Genomic DNA, 19,189 nt, shown 5'->3' with positions numbered 1-19,189 from the left:
ATTTAATCTCAACAAATAATCATTCAATTTTTAGTTAATAATTATTCAAAATCACAAAGATAAATATATTAATTAATAGTTTTAAGAATTAATTTTAATTTAGATTAATATTATTTTATGGATTAAATTAGCATACTCTTGTTTTTAAAATATTAAATATGCATGAAGGATTAATTAATAAAAATGAAATATATTATTTAATAAAATTTTAATTAGGTATTTACTCTTATTTTATTTTTTTCACAAATCAGGATCACTCTATCGTGTCATCATTCATTTTATTAGCATTTTTGAATAACATCACGCCTGCCTTTTTTGTTTGGGGTTTCATCACGAATGCTACTACCGCCAACCAATTTTAGCTATCGAACTTGACACCGTGAAACTCAGTCTGTCTCTCTGTCCAGATTTTTGTTTTGTGTTTTCATGTGTTTTCTTGGGCTTTTAGATCTGTGTCCAACTCTCCTCAACAAAAGAGCATATAATTTTTATATTAACTATATAGATTCTATGAAGGATTTGTGAATTTCTAATTATATTAAGTGCAGAAATTACATGAAAATATACTCACATCTTCCAGGAACAATCAGTGTGCTGTTCACTGAATGTGTATAAAGTTTTAATTTCTTTTATGCCATATTGAAAGATCAGTTGGACATATTATTGGTCTACAACCTGTCTCTATTTGAGAGAAGAAAAAGAGGGAAATAAATATAGTTGAAGCTTGGAATTCAAGTAAACCTCTAGTTGTCTTTTTTTATTTGTGTTTGTATATATAAATAATAAATAATAATAATAGTTAAACATCGCCTTTCTTTTCTCTTCACTTGAAGACATATCAAAGTCATATAGGTGGATTATTATATTTATCCGATAACCACAAAAGTAGGTATTAATATGATAAAGCAGAAGGAATTAATTGCCAAATCTTAATCAAAGTATTGATACGTATTAACCCCCCTTCCAAAGCATGTTTAAGATATTGGTGTGGAAAACAAAAAACAAAATACATGTTTAATTCAAAAAAATAATTTTGCGACAAAAATAATTTTGTTAAAGAATTAAAACTCATACAACATTTTAAACTTCAATCCAAAAATCTACAAAAGAAGACAAGGGGCACAAAGGTAGCTGTGGCTATCAGTCTTACAAGGGATGTTCATATAAACACTGAGCCTTTCTCGGTCTTTCCCATGCAATGTCACGAAACCTCTCTGTCTTATCGGTCTTCGAAACATGAGATAGTGATCTCTCTCGTTTTCTTGCTCCCCATGTGGTGAGGGGAAACTTAAACACATTCCATTTGACCATTTTAGTCTTTTAACAATATTTTTATGGCTTTATATTAATTAAATACATTTCACATTTTTAATATATTAAAGATATTTCTTCATTTAATATTTACTTTATAAAGTATTTAAAGGATTAATAAGAATATACTACTTCTATTCATTTTTGGAAATCGTTTAAAATTGTGACCTGAAGATACTACTTTATAGGGACATTTAGAAGAACTCATAAAAAACAATGTTTAATTCTTATATTCTTTTTAACTTATTTTAATAAATTTTAAAGTGATTTTTAAAACTATTTTTTTTCTTTTTTATTTACTTTGATAAATCTCAATCAAACTTTTTACATAATACAAAATTATTATTTACACATCTAATTGAATTAGTTACAAAAGTGAAAGCTTAAGAAGATACACCTCAATTGTGTAGCTTTACCTTCCGGCATTCATTATTTAAAAGCATTAATAATTCATTCATGATTTTGTTGACGTAATACGATCTGGCAGTGCCCTGTGTATAGGAAAATTAATTTAGTCCTTGCCTAAAAAGATCCATGTCTAAGTTGCATAATTGCAATATTTAATATTACATGAAAAATATATCACGACTCCATCTACATGTGTCATTAGCAGTCAGTCATTCACGTCACACGAACAAATCACTATTAAATTTGAATATATATCGTATGCCATTTTGTTTTCCATGCAACATTACGCCAATTTTCAAGTGTTGGGAGCTTTGGGAGTTGACAACTGTTCTCTTGATAATTTCTTTTGTAATAATGACTGGGTTACAATACAATAATACTAACAAACAGATAAATACATCCTCAGATTATTTGTAAAAAAACAAACAACTTTATGATTTTTTAATAGAATCATTATATTATAAAATTAAAAACTTATTTGTTTCTTACATAAAATTTTAAAATAAGTTATATTTATTTTTTCAGAAGTATATATATATATAAGAACTATCTTTAAATTTAGAGCCTGGTTGTTTTTTAAATCGGTATATATGATTTCTCAAAATCCACTTCCCGCTTACAAATTAAATTGCCGTCATTCAATGCAGGATTTTAACGGGTCATATGTACTTTTCTTTTTTTGGGAACGATAGGTAAATTTTTTGTCGAGTAATAATTCACCGGAATAACTATTCTCACTACACTTTGTTATTTTCACTATCACTTTTTGAAAAGTAGTGGAAATAAACAAAAATACCCCAAAGGAAGATTCTCTCTCACATGCTATTCTCTCTCTTGCTTTCCCTGTCATTTCTCCCTTTCCGTATAAAACATTAAAGTTTACTTTTTAAAAAAATATATTATTTTTTTAAAAAGAAAAATATAACAAAATTATAATTCTATTATATAAAGATAATTATACAACAAAATCACAATTCTATTATGTTATTTGAGATGAAATTAAATATCATAATGGGAACACAATTTTGTTATGTTACCCCATCGTACAACGGAATTGTGTTTTTATTATGTAATTTGAGGTTAAAAATATTAACAATGGAATTACGATTTTGTTGTACACTTGTACAACATAAACATAATTCCATTGTTAATTGTTTTTTTCCTTTTATTGCATAACATTCATTGTACAAATTTTTAGGAGATAATTTTGGAATATGACTAAAGTGCACCCCGTGGGTAATGCCATTCGCAAAATAGATAGTGCCAATAGCAATATCCTTAACAAGGCCTATTTTGGAGGATAAGATGTCTCATTTGAGTCCAAGCCTAACTGTATGATATAACTATGTGGACTTGGCAAAGATTCATTTGCCATGAAGATTGAAAATTATAGGCGTTTTTTTTATTTAAACCCCTTTACTAATGAGTACATATCCCCTCTCCTTTTAAATTTCCCAAAATACCTTCCTATTTCCTCCTTTTTTTTAATCAAATAATTCCTCTTTCTTGTCAAGGACCTCTTTCTTTCTTGTTTTCAAAAACATTATTCTCTAGTGAACCCCCTCTTGTCGCACCTTGACTCCTCTTTCGTAGAAAAAAATATTCCTTTTCTGTTTTTAGTTCTTTTGTGGATATTGGTTCTTCATCGGTTCCATATTCAGCTTAAAAGCACAATGGAGATGAGATGTAAAAATAGGGTTTAAAGAACAATGAAAATGAAAGATGCAAAAATAGGATTTAAAGAATAATGAAGACAATGGGTTGCAAATATAGGGTCGAAAGAATAATGAAATGGGGTGAAAAATAAAGCTTATATATTGTTTTAATATCAAAGGGTATATTTGGTAAAATAAAAACATAAAAGAGGAAATGGAGTGTATTTAATAATAATGCGTTGTAAATAGTAAGAGATGCGTTATTTTGTTCTGGGTCTCGCTTTTGGGTTTTAGGCTATTGTGAGTCCTAAGTGCCTTAGGATCAACCCATGAACAATGCTCTACATCTTGGGCATGAGTCTAACTTAATCAGTAACATGATAATTAGGGCCACTCTAGTGATGTCCAAGTTGCCCCATGATTTGTAGCTTGGACCTTAGATTCCATAAGACCCTAAAAGTAGATATTGTGATACAAAATTATACGATTTCCTCTTGTTGGTGGGCAATAATAGCTAGTTTGAGTAATAAGTGAGAATATTTATTAAAAGAAGAAAAAAAATAACGGAGATAAATAAAAACTTATGCTTAATCACTATGTAATGGAGATAAAATAAAAACTACTAAATACTACTCTTTAGGAGTATATATTTTTTTAAAATGTAAAATATTTTTATAAACTTAAAATTAAATAAGAATTAAATTTAGCAGTGGCAGTTGGAAAGCAGTATAATGAAATTTTCTGCATGATTACCTGGAACCGCAGAAAGAAAGAAATTTCACATGCACTTTATTACTTGCCGCAATAGGTGTTGGAACAATAGAGGACAACCTTAACTTATCCATTATATGCCATCATGTGAACTGTTTCACTTGAAATTACTACCATACCCTTAAAATAATAATAATATTTACTAAAATATTAAATTCAAATATACTACATAACAAATATCAGTACAACCTCACCCTTAGAATAATAAAAATATTTAACAACAATTCTTAACAAGCTAATTACGGTTCAAATTCTATTTATATAAATTAAAATAACTATTTTAAATAAGAATATTTTTAGGTACTAATATTATTTAATAAAAATATTTTGGAATTTTTTCTTGAACACAGTAGTTTTAAGAATTTATTCTTAATTTTTCCCATCATTATTTCTAAATTAAAATTAATACTTTTTATCTATTATATAATTTATATTAAAAAAATCTTTACGAAAAGTGAGTAAAGAGTACCAACAAGCATAATTGGTAAATTGTTATGTTATTTAAGCATGTTGAGAAATACTTGATTCTTTAGCTTGTGCATATAGAAATAATTATATTGAGTGAGATAAAACTTATCTAGATAATTTTTATATTTGGAGAATTGATTTTTATATTTGGAGAATTGATTTTATGATTGACTAAAAATATTTCCTCCATCTCAAAATGATGGATATTTATGATTTTTTACAGAGTAAGAAAAAAAAGTACTTTAGAAGTTACTTTATAATAGGATAATTTTATTAAAATATCTTTATTTTATTTTTCTTGATTTTAATAAATATATTATTAAATTTTTGAAGGCAACATGATTTATAAGAGGACAAAATTGAAATAGGAAAATGTTTGATACACATTTGATGTTATTTTATACTTAGAGAGAAAAAGAAAAGAAATATAAATATAATATGATTGTGAGAAAAAAAAAAGAGTTAGCAGGATATTTAAAATGAGGATATGAATTAATTAAAATTTTTTAAAGGTTAAAAATGTAATTATATTGGGATGGATGGAGCACTTTACTTTGTGAAAATAAAGAGAGAGGAGGTGATGGAGGCAAAAGGTGAGGTGGCGAGAACATAGCAATTAAAATAATCAGAAGAAAGAAAGCAAGTGGAGTGTGTCAGTGTCAGAGAGATTAATGAGTTCAGAAATCAGATAATAAAATTAAAAGTCAAAAGGGCCCACGCATTATGCGCTTCCCAACACCACACGGACCAATCTCCACTCACATTAGCCTCAACTCCCTGTGACGTTATCATTCTCCCTGCCCGCACTGCCCGATCCTGCCCGTCCTACTCTACCCAAGTACCACTCCCCTCTCTCTTTCTCTATCCTCTTTTTATTTTTTTTAATCTCTCTCTCTCTCTCTCTAAAAACACTCTTCTTCGCATTTCCCTTCTCGCAAGATCGTAAGGCGGCTAAGAAATTTCGCGTTTCAATCGCGGTGTTTCGATTCGTGTTCGATTCTGGTCCTGATAGAGCTTCCGAATCTTAATTATTACTGTTTTGGCGGAGGATGTTTTCGCGTTAGGGTTTTCGGGTGCGGATCTAGGGTTTCGCGGAGGTCGAAACGGTGCGTTTTGAGGTTCGTGGTTGGGGAATTGATGGTAGCCGTTGGGTTTCAAGGTGGGATCGATGTGTGGAGTGGAAAAGGAGGACTCGGCACATGTGGAAATCCCCCACGCGTGGCCACTCTAGTGTAACCGTTGATTTTTCTTCTTCGTCGTCGTCGACGACTTCAGTTGATTCGTTCTATAAGGTATCCCTCTATGCTCTTTTGTTTTTGTGAAACAGTTTTCGGGTTGTATCTGTATGGTTATAAACTTGGTTTATCAATATGGGAATAAAATTTGAAGACCAATTTTTTTGGAATTGAGGTGATTTATGTGAATGGGGGCAATGAATGCGGTGAATTTATTCTTTTGTGTTTCCATAGATTGAACTACGCAGGTAGGATGTGTAGTTTTGAGAGGTTTTTCTCTCTGGGGGTGTTAAATCACCAGGTTCAATACTTATCGAGTTAAGATTAATTTTAGAAATTTCATACCATATTACTAATTCCATTCTCCAACTAACAAGGTTGTTTTACACGCATGGAATGTTTCTCCCCCTTCTTCACCCTCTCGATTTTTAATCTATTTCAAAATAAATGATTTTTTTTTTCTGACTTTTTCGCTATGGTTTCGAGGTTCGGTTGCTATTTTGTTACGTGGTACTTTAATCTCTATCTGTATTGAAATAAGTTCTTGTTTGATAATTAAGAAAATCTACATGGAATTGTAAACTTGATTTCTTTGCTGTGGCTGTTTATTTTGCAATATTTTAGTTTTTTAGTGCTTCATTGAGTGCACAGTATGAACGATTGAGTTAAAAAAACCATTTATCACTCTCCTTCCGAGTTCTGACTTTTGAAAATGCTGGAGAGTTCAAATTCTTGTTTTTTTTTCTTAATAATTCTCTAAATTTAATTATTGGTTTTCTATGTTTTAGTTATGATTTTTTCTTCTTTGGCAAGCTTTTTCTTACATGTCAAAAGAAAAACATGTACTTATAATGGATAACATGCTTTCAGAGGGATAAAGTGGATTTCTTGCTCTTTTGATAAACTTCCATTTATGTATGTCAAAAGAAAAATATCTACTTATGATGAACGATATGATTTAAGAGGGCTAAACTGTTTATAACTTATTGAAAGAATAAACAAAGATGCTGTTTTTCGTAACAATTTATTGTTGAGACATTGAAGGAAATTTGAGCTTTTCAAATTTAATTATAGGAAATGGCAGAGAACTTAAATGTGGTCTATAAATATATTGAATGGCTTGCTGAAGATTTTATTTCTTTTCAAATCATAGGATGGTTGCAAAATTAGTGCTGTTGACTGTGCTCTCTTCAAACCACATAAAGACTGTCCACCTTTCATTGGAATAATTCGTTGTGTTACCCATTGAAGTAAGACTTGGCAAGGATTTGCTGTTGGAGAGTGCTCCAAACGAAATTTTCTACTCCTTTCACAAGGCCGAGATTCCTGCTACGTCACTGCTTCATCCTTGTAAAGTTGCATTTCTTCCAAAAGGTGTTGAGCTTCAATCAGGGATTTCGTCATTTGTATGTAGGAGGGTTTATGATGTTCTGAACAGGTGTTCACGTTGGCTAAGCAATCAAGATTATATTGATGTAAGTTTCTAATGTCTTATGTTGTTGTGTATGTCTCTATGGTTCTCTATTTTTGGTGCTTATCTTTTCCCGTCTGTGTTGTCCACAACATCCCAGGATTGTCAAGAAGAAGTAGATAAGCTATTACATAGGACTTGTGTAGAAATGCAGCCAGGTGGTCGATCTCCTAAGCCAGTGAGTAGTCCAACATCAACATCACAGCTAAAATCTGGTTCAGATAGTGTCCAGAACAGTGTTTCTTCCTTTTCTTCTCATGTTAAGGGTAGGAAAAGGGAGAGAGTAGATAAAGGGCAAGAATCTGTAAAGCGAGATCGTTCAACCAAAATTGATGATGGAGATTCTGGTCATTTTAAGCAGGATAGCATTTTGAAGACAGAGATTGCCAAAGTAACAGAAAAGGGAGGCCTTATTGATACTGAAGGGGTTGAGAAATTAGTGCAGCTGATGGTTCCAGATGGAAATGAGAAAAAGATTGATTTAGCTAGCCGGTCAATGCTTGCAGCTGTAATTGCAGCAACAGATAAATTTGATTGCCTTAGTCGGTTTGTGCAACTAAAGGGTTTGCCTATATTTGATGAATGGCTCCAAGAGGCTCATAAAGGGAAGATTGGTGATGGTCTTGGGTCTAGAGATGGTGATAAATCTGTTGATGACTTTCTTTTTGTATTACTCCGAGCGCTAGATAAGCTTCCAGTAAACCTTCAGGCTCTACAAGCTTGTAACATTGGTAAATCTGTGAATCATTTGCGAACTCATAAAAACTTGGAAATTCAGAAGAAAGCAAGGGGCTTAGTTGACACATGGAAAAAACGTGTTGAAGCTGAAATGATTATAAATGATGCTAGGTCTGGTTCAGTTCAGACTGTCCCCTGGCCAGCCAGACAACGGCTTTCTGAAGTTGCTCAAGGTGGGAATAAACATTCGAGTGGGTCAGCTGATGTTGCCATGAAGAGCTCAGTTACACAGCTTTCTGCATCCAAAACTGCCTCTGCAAAGATTGTCCCAGGAGAGAATACAAGATCTACATCTGCATCTCCAGGGTCTACGAAATCAGTGCCTTCACCTGCACCCGCAACTGCAAACTTGAAAGATGGACAGCCCTGTGTTGCCACTGCTAGTGGTTCCTTTGATCTTCCTGTGGCAAATGCAAGGGATGAGAAAAGTAGCAGTTCTAGTCCATCTCACAACAGTCAATCTTATTCCAGTGATCATGTGAAAGCTGGGGGTCTCTCAGGAAAGGAGGATGCCAGGAGCTCTACTGCAATGAGTGTGAATAAGGTATCGGGAGGCTCTTCACGGCACCGAAAATCTATGAAGGGATTTCCGGGTTCAACTCCATCTAGAAGGCAAAGGGAAACTGGGTCGAGGCAGAATTCCTCACACAAAAATTTAATTTCTGAGAAAATATCTCAATCTGGATTAAGGGAAAAAGCAAATGATGGAACTACTCTTGAGGGGCATACTCCGAAGCTGATTGTTAAGATCCAAAACCGAAGTCGAAGTCCTGCACAAAGTGCCACTGCAGGTTCTTCTGATGATCCTGCAATCATGAACAGTCGAGCTTCATCTCCTGTTCTTTCAGAGAAGCACGATCAGTTTGACCGCTGCTCAAAGGAAAAGAGTGATTTTTATCGAGCTAATATTGGTGCAGACATTTATACAGAATCGTGGCAGAGTAACGATTTCAAAGATGTATTGACTGGTTCTGATGAGGGTGATGGATCACCAGAAGCCATTACTGATGAACAGTGTAGGACTGGTGAGGATTGTAAGAAAGTATTAGATGTATCAAAGGCAGCTTCATCATCATCTGGGAATGAAAGTAGAGCCAGGAATTTGCAGGATGCTTCTTACAGCTCCATCAATGCTCTTATTGAAGGTGTTAAGTACACTGAAGCTGATGATGTTGGAATGAATCTTCTTGCTAATGTGGCTGCTGGAGAGATCTCAAAATCTGAATTGGGAATGCCAGTTGGATCCCCTGAAAAAGACACCACTACTATTGAACAGTCATATGCAGGTGATGCTGCAGTAGTCAAGTCCTCTGAAGAGTATCTTGTTCAGGATAAGTGCTACACTAATGTTGAACATTCGAAGCAGGATTCTAGACCTGGTGATTTAGGGGCAGATGATGATATTCTTGCATCTGAAGGGAAAGTTACAGGAGAACACAATACATCTAGTATGGATTTATGGGTTACTGAAACTAGTTTAGAAAGCAAAGGAAAATTAATTGAAAAATCATCTGGTACATCATCTGCTGGCATTCCTGAAAGCACCATTCAAGAAGTCCGAGATAGTGACTCTAGCAAACTGGTAAAGGAAAAGAAGGTTGTTGTGAGAGTGGATGCAGTTGGTAATGTTGATGTTAAGGTCAATGTTGTTGCAAGCGAAAGTGAAACAGAGGCAATTGAAAAATTTTCGTGCACCTGTGAAGTAGTTGATGTCAAGTGTGATAACCGTGCTTCTGAAGGACTAAGCGGTGACAAAGAGACAGCTGGCAAGTCTCCTGCCATTCGCATGTCGTCTGACTATGTAATAGCAACAGATGAGAATGCACCCCAATCATCTGGTGACATTGTTGATAAGGTTCTTGAACACGTAAATGAAAGGGAATCTGAAAAAAATGATGATATGGTTGCTCAGGATCATGCTAAGGAGTCCATAAAGCAAAAAAATGAGTCTGAAAATGATGCTATTATGGTGCCCAAGAACAGAGGTTTATGTTCAGGTGCGACTGGTCTTGATGCTGAATACGTGGAAGAGAATTCAGGTACAAAAGAGGTTTGTGACCAAGTTGCAGGAGCAGGACAGATAGTGCACACAGATTTACCTAGCTTTCCTTCACGAGAAATGGATCAGTGTTCAGGTCATAAGGATTCAAAATTGACTGCCATGGAATCAGAGGAAGCAGAGGAATGCACCTCTACCACTGGAGATACCTCTTCTGCGTCTGTTGCTGGTGTCTCAGAAGTGGACACAAAAGTTGAATTTGATTTAAATGAAGGGTTCAATGCAGATGATGGGAAATGTAGTGAGATGCCTGGGTCTACACCTGCTGCAAGATTGGTCAGTCCTGTTCCATTTTCTGCTTCATCCATGTCTTTTGGTATTCTCTCGATCACAGTAGCTGCTGCTGCAAAGAGCCCCTTTGTGGCACCTGAAGATTTATTGAAAAGTAAAAAGGAGCTTGGTTGGAAGGGATCTGCTGCTACTAGTGCATTTCGGCCAGCTGAGCCCAGGAAAGTTATGGAAATTCCTCTTGATATGTCAACTACCCCTATTCCTAATGATGAAGCTAGAAAGCAGAGCCGGGCACCATTGGATTTTGACTTGAATGTTTCTGATGAAGTAATACTTGATGATGTTTCTTCCCAAAATTGTGCTCGTCAGACTGATTGTGGAACTCATTCAGACAATGGGCATGATCCAAATAAATCAATGGCCTCACATGTTAGTTGTTCTGGAGGTTTAGGTCTTGACTTGAACTTAGTGGATGGAGCTTCTGATGTGGGTAACTGCACCTTAAGTAGTAGTCATAAAATGGATGTACCACTTATGCAGGTGAAATCAGCAGCCAGTGGTCCTCCAAATGGAGAGATGAGTTTCCGCAGGGATTTCGATCTGAATGATGGACCTGTAGTTGATGAAGTCACCTCTGAACCTTTGATGTCCACACAACCCGCTAGGAATAGTGTACCATCTCAACCACCCATTTCTGGACTTAGGATGAGTAATGCAGAAGAAGTAGGCAACTTCTCTTCATGGTTTCCTTCCACTGCGAACACCTATTCAGCGGTAACAATATCTTCAATTATGTCTGATAGAGGTGATAGGTCCTTTTCAATTGTTGCCCCTAATGGGCCACAAAGGATGTTGGGTCCTGCAACTGGTAGCAATCCATTTGGACCTGATATTTATAAGGGGGCAGTTTTGTCTTCTTCTCCTGCAGTGCCATATCAATCTGCACCATTTCAGTATCCTGTCTTCCCTTTCAATTCCAGCTTTCCTCTTCCATCAGCATCATTTTCTGGTGGATCAACTCCTTATGTAGATACAACTTCAGGAGGTAGGCTTTGCTTCCCTGCAGTAAATTCACAACTTATAGGTTCTGTTGGTAATGTTTCAGTCCATTACCCCAGGCCTTACGTTGTTAGTCTCCCAGATGGTAGCAATAGTAGCAGTGCTGAGAACTGTAGGAGAAGGACAAGGCAGGGTTTAGATCTTAATGCTGGACCTGGTTCAAACTTAGAGGGGAGAGATGATAGCTCACCTCTTGTACCACGGCAACTTTCTGTTGCTAGTTCGCAGGCCCAACTTGAAGAGCAAGCACGGATCTTTCACTTAAGCAGTGATGTTCTTAAAAGGAAGGAACCTGATGGGGGATGGGATGGCTACAAGCAAACATCATGGCAGTACCATAATTTGTAATCTTAGAATCTAATGATGACACACAGATGCTTGTAAGTTTTTAGTTTTGTAAATTCAACTGTTGTTTGTAACATGTAGGCACCTGAGGGGAGGATATTTCAAAATATATCCTGTATTGTGCTGATGTAATACAGAGGAGGGGGGAGAATTTTTTCGTTAAGCAATTTTTATTTTTAATGATATAGGAATAAGTGCTATTGCAGTTGCCCTGTGAGTTTTCTTTCCCGTCTCTATGAGAAATCCTGTATCTTTGAGTGCATTTAATTCTTCTTGCTTGGTTTTTTAACTGCATTGTTCCTTTTTATCTAAGTTTCTAGCGCTTCACAATTAACTGTTATGATGCCATTTAGTTTGGTTTGTGTTTGAAAAGCTGCCTTAATTGCGGATACCCACTTGCCCATCTTAGTTTCAGCTTCTTTGGGGTTGCCTAAAGTGCATCCTTAAGGCGGTTTAGTGGTTTAATCCCACGTCAATCAAAGATATGACCAAAATAATGTATATAAATAGGGGACAATTCTCATTTTAGAAGTTGAATTTATAAGGTTGAGTTAAATCCTTAATCCACATTCTAAGAGTTTGTATACTTGACGTTTTTTAATTTTCAGTAATTTGAGGATCTAAATTTTGAGCTTTTGGGAGACTTGGGTGGTAAGTGAGCACCTAATTATGTATATAGACTCTGGCCCGATTTTGTCAATGTATCTTAAAAACCTGGCTTAGGAAAGCACCTGTTTGCTCATTCAATAGTTTCTAGGTCAGTTTTCTACCTGTAAATATATGGAGGGCTTGCCTTCAGTTAGGGCGGATACTGGTGTCTTGTGTCATCACTTTATAGTGAACCAAAATAGTTACTTTGTCGGCCCTTCTATGTGGATTGTAGAACTGTAAATGAATCTACCTTTTTATCTGTTCTGTTACTAAATATCCTTTACTTTTCTTCCTTTTTTTTTTTTTTCTGTTAATGTAAAGGATAATGTTACTAAAAACGGACAGGTTAATGTTTTGCAGCTGGGATTTTCTTTTTCTGTTGTGGATGATTTAATTAATCTTGTATCCCTGTTTCCTTTTATCCTTTTCTGATTCTCGTTTATGATTTTTTTCTGATACTTGCGATAGAGTGTAGCTGCAAAGCTTAATACTGGAGTTCAAATTTTTGTATGGCCACTTCTGAATTTGGCACTGCAGTTAATGTTCATACTTCTTAGTGATGCCTCTCAGTGTTCGTAGACAGTAGTAGATTATGCTTTTTGAAAGCAAGATACTCAAAGTTCTAGAAACCATCAAAATTTTGTGAAACTCGGAAATATTTTTTACGTATGTACTCCTTTTTCCCTTTCGTTTAAACTCTCTTCATTTTAGTTAAGGTTAAATTAATTTTTTATTTAGATTTGATTTGTTAATCTATTTATTTTTAGGTTTAATTTAATCTTTTAATTTTTCAAACTGATTTAATATGATCATTTTGTCTAAATTAAACTAATAATGTTAGAAAAATATATTTTGTGACTGTTTAAAACTATTTAGTACTATTAATTCAATTTTGATATTAGAATCAAATTAAATTATTTTTAAAAATTAGAGAATTAAATATAAATTTTAAAAAATTAAATGATTAAATTAAATCTAAAAAAAATTAATAATTAAAAAAACTAATTTAACCTTTTCACTTCAAGCAATTTTTATCATCTCTATCTACTCTCCACATAATTTCCAACTTATTTCTAAGCTACCAAACACAGCGTACAGCAAGATACTTTAAAAAGTTGCAAAATAAAAAATTGAGACAATGACTAAATAAAGAAATATAACTGCAATACGGAAAGTGCCTCAATCCCGAAGCCCGTTCTTGTCATTAATGCCTGCAAACTATTTACTTACTGACTGCTTCGCCTTGAATACAGCTGTTTAATTAATACTCCTTGAGATGCAGGTTATAAATTAAAATAATTATGACATCATACACACAAAATACTTAAATCGATGGATGTAATTCGGTTGATTTAGTATAATGTGTAATTTGTTGTAAATCTTTAGTATCTATCTTTAATTTTGTTAAAAAAAACACAAACTAATTAAATGTTTTTTTAAAGCAATTAATTCGACTAAAACTTCATGTATATGGGTATGTGGTTATATCGCGCATGAGTGAGATAAACAAAAATCATTTTTTAGTTTGAATGTAAACAAAAATCATCAAATCAAACTTATCCGAACGAATCAAAATATATTTAGCTCTATCAAAAAACAATTTTTTAACCATATATGTGAATGTAACACACAAATGTGAAATTTTGTACTGATTACATTATCTAGTTGATGATATCAACCGAAGCAAAATAATAGCTTGGCATGAATAATTAATTGGCTTTGACTGTGCTTTCCTTACAAAAAATTTGCACCGAAAAAAAACTTAGTATTTCCTCAAAACATAACCCTATCAGCAAATTAAAAAAGCCAATTTAAATTTTTTTACAGAATGATGATGACAGTGCTTCTCCCTCCCAAGAAAAGCCTTTGGATGAAATGTTTCATTTGAAACGAACTATATTCCTTCCACAGATGACATTTCTGCAATTCCATTGAGATGGATTAAATTAATCCCTCCAGTACATGATAATCCACAAACTATATACAATCAATAAATCTGTAATAAAAAGTTTGGCATGACTAATGATGCCTCAATTCTTAACTATATAGAATACCACTTATTCTTCAGGTCAGGTATATAACATATGAATAATTTTGATTTTAAGTGGCACCCAGCAAATATGAATTCAATGAACACTTAATGATCTATCCCTTTTCACAAGTAAGAAAGTTTCACGTGCAGGAGTTGTTATGATATGAAAAAAGTGTACTGACAGTAGACACCCTCGACGTGGTTTTTTCTTCTTCTCATGTTTTTGTGGAGGCTCGATGACCACCTTGATAGCAGCATCAAAAACTGACTTCACATTCTGCAATTATTTTTATTGACAATAGGGTCACTTGCAGCTGAGTTTCAGAAATAACAGGAAGTATTTATCTGTAAAAATGGCAAACATTATCTTCTGAAGAAAAAAGTGAGACACAGAAACTGGACTTAAAGCTTAGTTTTATTGTAGATATTTCAATATTTCAATTCCAAAGAAATCATTAGGGTCAACTTTCATCTTTCGCATATTCTCTCTAGAGAACTAAACTTCCCTAGAGCAAGTAACGTATAGAAATCACCACTTATGGTCAGGACCATAATAGTATGGTCCCTTCACATACTGATTTAACTTTTTTCCCAACTGCCATATACCAACCATATTCACAACAACTAAGCTTGTCTCACCAGGTGAACTCGGCTTGATCAATTGACATCATTGGTCTTAACCAATAATCAAATTTTCAGTAATACCATTAAGCAATAATAACACCATTATTATTATTATTATTATTATTAAAGTTATCTTGGATTTTTCTCCATCCATTTTAATTGGATTATTTTATATTTGATCTATTTTTCTCTCCAAAGCATAATTTGAAAAAGAAATGTTCCCTTAGGCTTGTATTTCCCAGTGCAATTAGTACTGTGTCTGAAGTATGTTCTGCTCAGTAATGCACTGGTGACAATGTGCTACAATGCTTCTGAAGTGGACAATAGAGATATTTTTCTTTAGAACAGAAATGTGAAAAATTTGTCAACAGATTGCTTGAGACATCAAGTGTTGTAAGAATACAATGGCAGAATAAACATACCTGCTGAGTCTTTGAGCTGCACTCTATATAATACGTAGCTCCGACCAGTTTACGCAATTCCTCACCCTGATTATGGACAAAACCCAAAAGTTTCAATAAACACTGCTTATTGAACTCTTTAGGTGGCTAATAAAGTAAGACATAGTACTTGCTCAGAAGTCACAGGCGCCAGACCAGGATGATCAGCCAAATAGTGCTTGTCTTCTCGAAGATCTACAAGATTATCATAAATACAGTATTATGTTGCAGAAGGCAAAAACACAGCACATTCAACTAATTACCTCCATCCATGAAAGATAGGTGTCAACTGTCCAAAAATCTATAGACACGGCCAATTTAATATTTTACCATCATTTTTTTGTATACTAACTACTAAGTTGCTATTGCAGCAAGAATCAAAGAGAAATATTAATATATTATCCACAAGTAGTAGCTACAAAACTCAGATAAGGTTTCATTTGAGGCCTGGTTAAGCCAGAAATAGTAAAAGTGTTGAAGAAATATAAGTGGCCAAAAATCTTCTGGGAGGAATGGCAGAGACTGAAATTTGTTCATAACAAAATGTAAATGATCTAAATTAACAAATTGAGGAGCCAATCAATATTAACAATTGATGTATTAGATTGTGATTATGTGGACAAATATTGCCATAGTTAGTTTCCCTCTCAATAAACTTTCTCTTAATTTACTGCATGACAGTGTTCCATTTTGATGGTCAAAATTCTTCGTTAAGAAGCCTGACTACAATTGAGACATTTATTAAACTTTCTTGTATATTGCTATGAGTATGACACTTCTCCTCACGGTCATGCAAGATACTCTTAAAAGTGATTAATCTAATAAGCAGAAAAGAATATTCAATCTACACTATGAGAATGAGATCTTAGTCCTTTACTGGCATTACAGAATCAAACATTTTCTTTACAGTTTCACTCATAACTTTGACAGATTTTACGGAGTTATGTAGTACAAGATGCCTTGTAACTCTACGCCAAATGAGCTCATATGTTTCCACACAACAAATGACATCCTAAAGAATCTAATCTATCTGTATAGCAAAGGCATATAGCTATGGTTCTAGCATCAAATATAGTGCCAGTATAGATGGGCTTTGGTTGAACAGTAGATGGGGTCGCAGACAAAACGAGCATACCAAAAACAAGAAAAAGGAAAACTATAAACAGAAGGGAAAATAACATTGGATTGAGACAAATTGTAAGATCACTTTTTGATGATGACTTACCCAATTTGGTGCCAACTAGCACCACTGGGACACCAGGAGCAAAATGCTGCAGTTCAGGAACCCACTGAACAGTGTAGACAAAATTAGAAAACAGAAGAGAGAAATCAACAAGACATGTCAAAGTACTAATACAGTTCAGTGACCCTAGAATACCTTCTTCAACACATTTTCGTAGCTTGCATGGCTAACTAAAGAGAAAGCCAAGACAAAGACATCTGCCCCCCTGTAGCTCAATGGCCTCAGCCTGTTGTAATCCTCTTGCCCTAAGGAAGGCAGTGGAAGCAAATGGAATATTACAACCTTTGGCATTGCACATGACAAAATTAATTCAGCCTCATAAGTAATTAATTTGCATAAATTGTGAGCATTAGAAGAGTTAACCCTGATCATCCATGTAACACTGAATGATCAAGATTAACTACATTGCACGTGACACAATTCATTCAGGCTCATAAGAAATTAAATTGCATACATTGTGAATTGTGAGCATTAGAAGAGCTAATCTTGATCATCCATGTAACACTGAATGATCAAGATTAACTACTCTCTATATAAATATGTATATACTACAACAAATTGACAAGTCTGTGTAACTATGTAAACATACCAGCAGTGTCCCAGAGGCCTAAATTGACAGTTGTGTTTTCAACAACCACATTTGCACTGAAATTATCAAACACCGTTGGAATATAGTCCTGATAACCAAACAACCCCCCAGGCATAGATACCAAGCATTGGGGGCAAAAAGTGAAAAGTAGACTCCAAAACTCAAGACAGAAGCAAGATATTAAGGAACAACCCAGTCACAGATAGCAAAGTGACATTGATTTCATGAAATCTAATACGATCTCAACACTAACACATAAAAAAAATGTCATACAAATGAGAGAGATATGATATGCAACAAAGAGTTGATACCGTGGGGAATTTGTTGCTTGTATAGCAAATGAGCATGCAAGTTTTGCCTACAGCTCCATCCCCGACTGTCACACACTTGATGAACCTTGAAGCTGTTGCAGCCATTGAACAACAACAACAACAACAAGTTCTCACAAAGGGTGTGTTTTTGTTGAATTTAACAGACAAGTTAAGAGAGAGAGAGAGTGAATGTGTATGTGTGTGTACGCGGCGGCACTTCACATGATTCTCACTCATTCTCTTGCTGTCCCTTTCTTTTCTGAAACAACTTTTTTCATCCTTTTTATTTTTCGGCTTTGTGGAAATTCAATTCCACTAGTTAAAATATGAAGATGACATAACATAAAGATAACAGTGAGTTAATTGTACGTGTTGAATTTGAATAATGAGTTTGTTACCCACTCTTTGATCACGTGGACAGATTCATTTCAATTCATTTTATTGAGATGATGAGGCATGAGGCGGGTGAAGGTAGTTAGGTGCATTTTATAAGTTATAACTAACAACCATGCATGGTCACCACCATTACCATGTCTGTGCTGTAACCATCATCACAGTGGGGACTAATATTTAGTGTAACATATTTTATTTATACTCGAGACACATGTCTCAAATATCAGGAAACACGAGAACTTATTAATGATCCTAAACTAATATCTCATCCATGATCTCGATCAATCTTTGTATGACATGAAACTAATGAAATTAAGAGTTGTTAATCATTTTCTTTTAAATTAAAAAACTTAAAAAACATGTCACATAAAGATAAAGATTGATCGGAACCATAGAAAAGTGGTAATCCAAGTTACCAAATAATTTTTTAACACGATCAAGGGAGCATACTAACATTTACTATAACGAATTAATGTATTGCCTATAAGCGCTAGCAGCAGAGAAATCAAGTCAGCTTTTTTAGCAACAGTGTTTTGCTCCATATCATCTCAGTGAACTAATAAAAAGTTGAATATTTTCTTTAGTTTGGACACTCTTAACTATCACAAGGAGTATTTCAAGCCTAAGTATTTATAGCGAAGTATTTGTGTCTTACTATCTTTAGTAGCGCAATAAACCAAAAAAAAATAAAAAAATACATTCCTGAGTTTTTTACACACACACACAAAAAAAAACGAAAATTATTTGTGGGGAGGACGCAACTTGCTACTAGTTGGAATGTTGGGGCAATGATCACAATTATTTTTAATTTTAAAAATATAAATAAATAAAATATATTTAGTCGTCTTGAATAATTGTCTCCCTAAGTATTTATTTTTTGTGATACTAACATATTCATTTCTATCACGTTCCATTAGTAAGAGCATTTATACAAACAACAAACCAAAAATCTCAAAGTTAGGGATATAAATTGTATATTTTTATTAACAGCATTTACACAAACAACAAATGAAAAATCTCAAAGTTAGAGATAAGTCCTCTTTTTATTATATAATTACATGGAAAAGCAAAAGATAAAAAAAAAAGTTAATGTTTGTGGACTATGAACAATGGCAGCAAAAAGATTTATTTAGTAAGATGGGCAAAACAAATGGT

At 34.0% G+C, this 19,189-nt stretch overlaps 1 protein-coding gene and 1 pseudogene across 3 annotated transcripts; one reads left to right on the top strand and one right to left on the bottom strand.

The window, feature by feature from the left end:
* Window positions 1–5,480: 5,480 nt before the first annotated feature.
* On the top strand, window positions 5,481–12,018 carry LOC114392894 (annotated as a pseudogene). Its single transcript, XR_003662415.1, has 3 exons — window positions 5,481–5,905; window positions 7,002–7,323; window positions 7,420–12,018. The product of XR_003662415.1 is annotated as an uncharacterized LOC114392894 (transcript).
* Window positions 12,019–14,038: 2,020 nt separating this feature from the next.
* LOC114392966 (rac-like GTP-binding protein ARAC8) lies at window positions 14,039–17,927 on the bottom strand. 2 transcript variants are annotated; one of them, XM_028354222.1, is made up of 8 exons: window positions 17,642–17,927; window positions 17,331–17,418; window positions 16,877–16,986; window positions 16,724–16,787; window positions 15,629–15,693; window positions 15,481–15,546; window positions 14,617–14,711; window positions 14,039–14,322 (listed from the first exon to the last, which is right to left on the bottom strand). In XM_028354222.1, the coding sequence occupies exons 1-8, from the start codon at window positions 17,876–17,878 to the stop codon at window positions 14,283–14,285; spliced, it is 765 nt and encodes a 254-aa protein (XP_028210023.1). In that variant the 5' UTR covers window positions 17,879–17,927; the 3' UTR covers window positions 14,039–14,282. The 2 variants fall into 2 exon arrangements, with proteins under 2 accessions (XP_028210023.1, XP_028210024.1); XM_028354223.1 differs by lacking the exon at window positions 14,039–14,322 and having other exon boundaries at window positions 14,650–14,779.
* Window positions 17,928–19,189: the final 1,262 nt, after the last annotated feature.

The sequence above is a fragment of the Glycine soja genome, chromosome 17 (assembly GCF_004193775.1).
Source record: "Glycine soja cultivar W05 chromosome 17, ASM419377v2, whole genome shotgun sequence".
NCBI classification, from domain to species: Eukaryota; Viridiplantae; Streptophyta; class Magnoliopsida; order Fabales; family Fabaceae; genus Glycine; species Glycine soja.
Note: the sequence above shows the minus strand (reverse complement) of the source record. Positions and strands in the feature narration are given on the sequence as shown.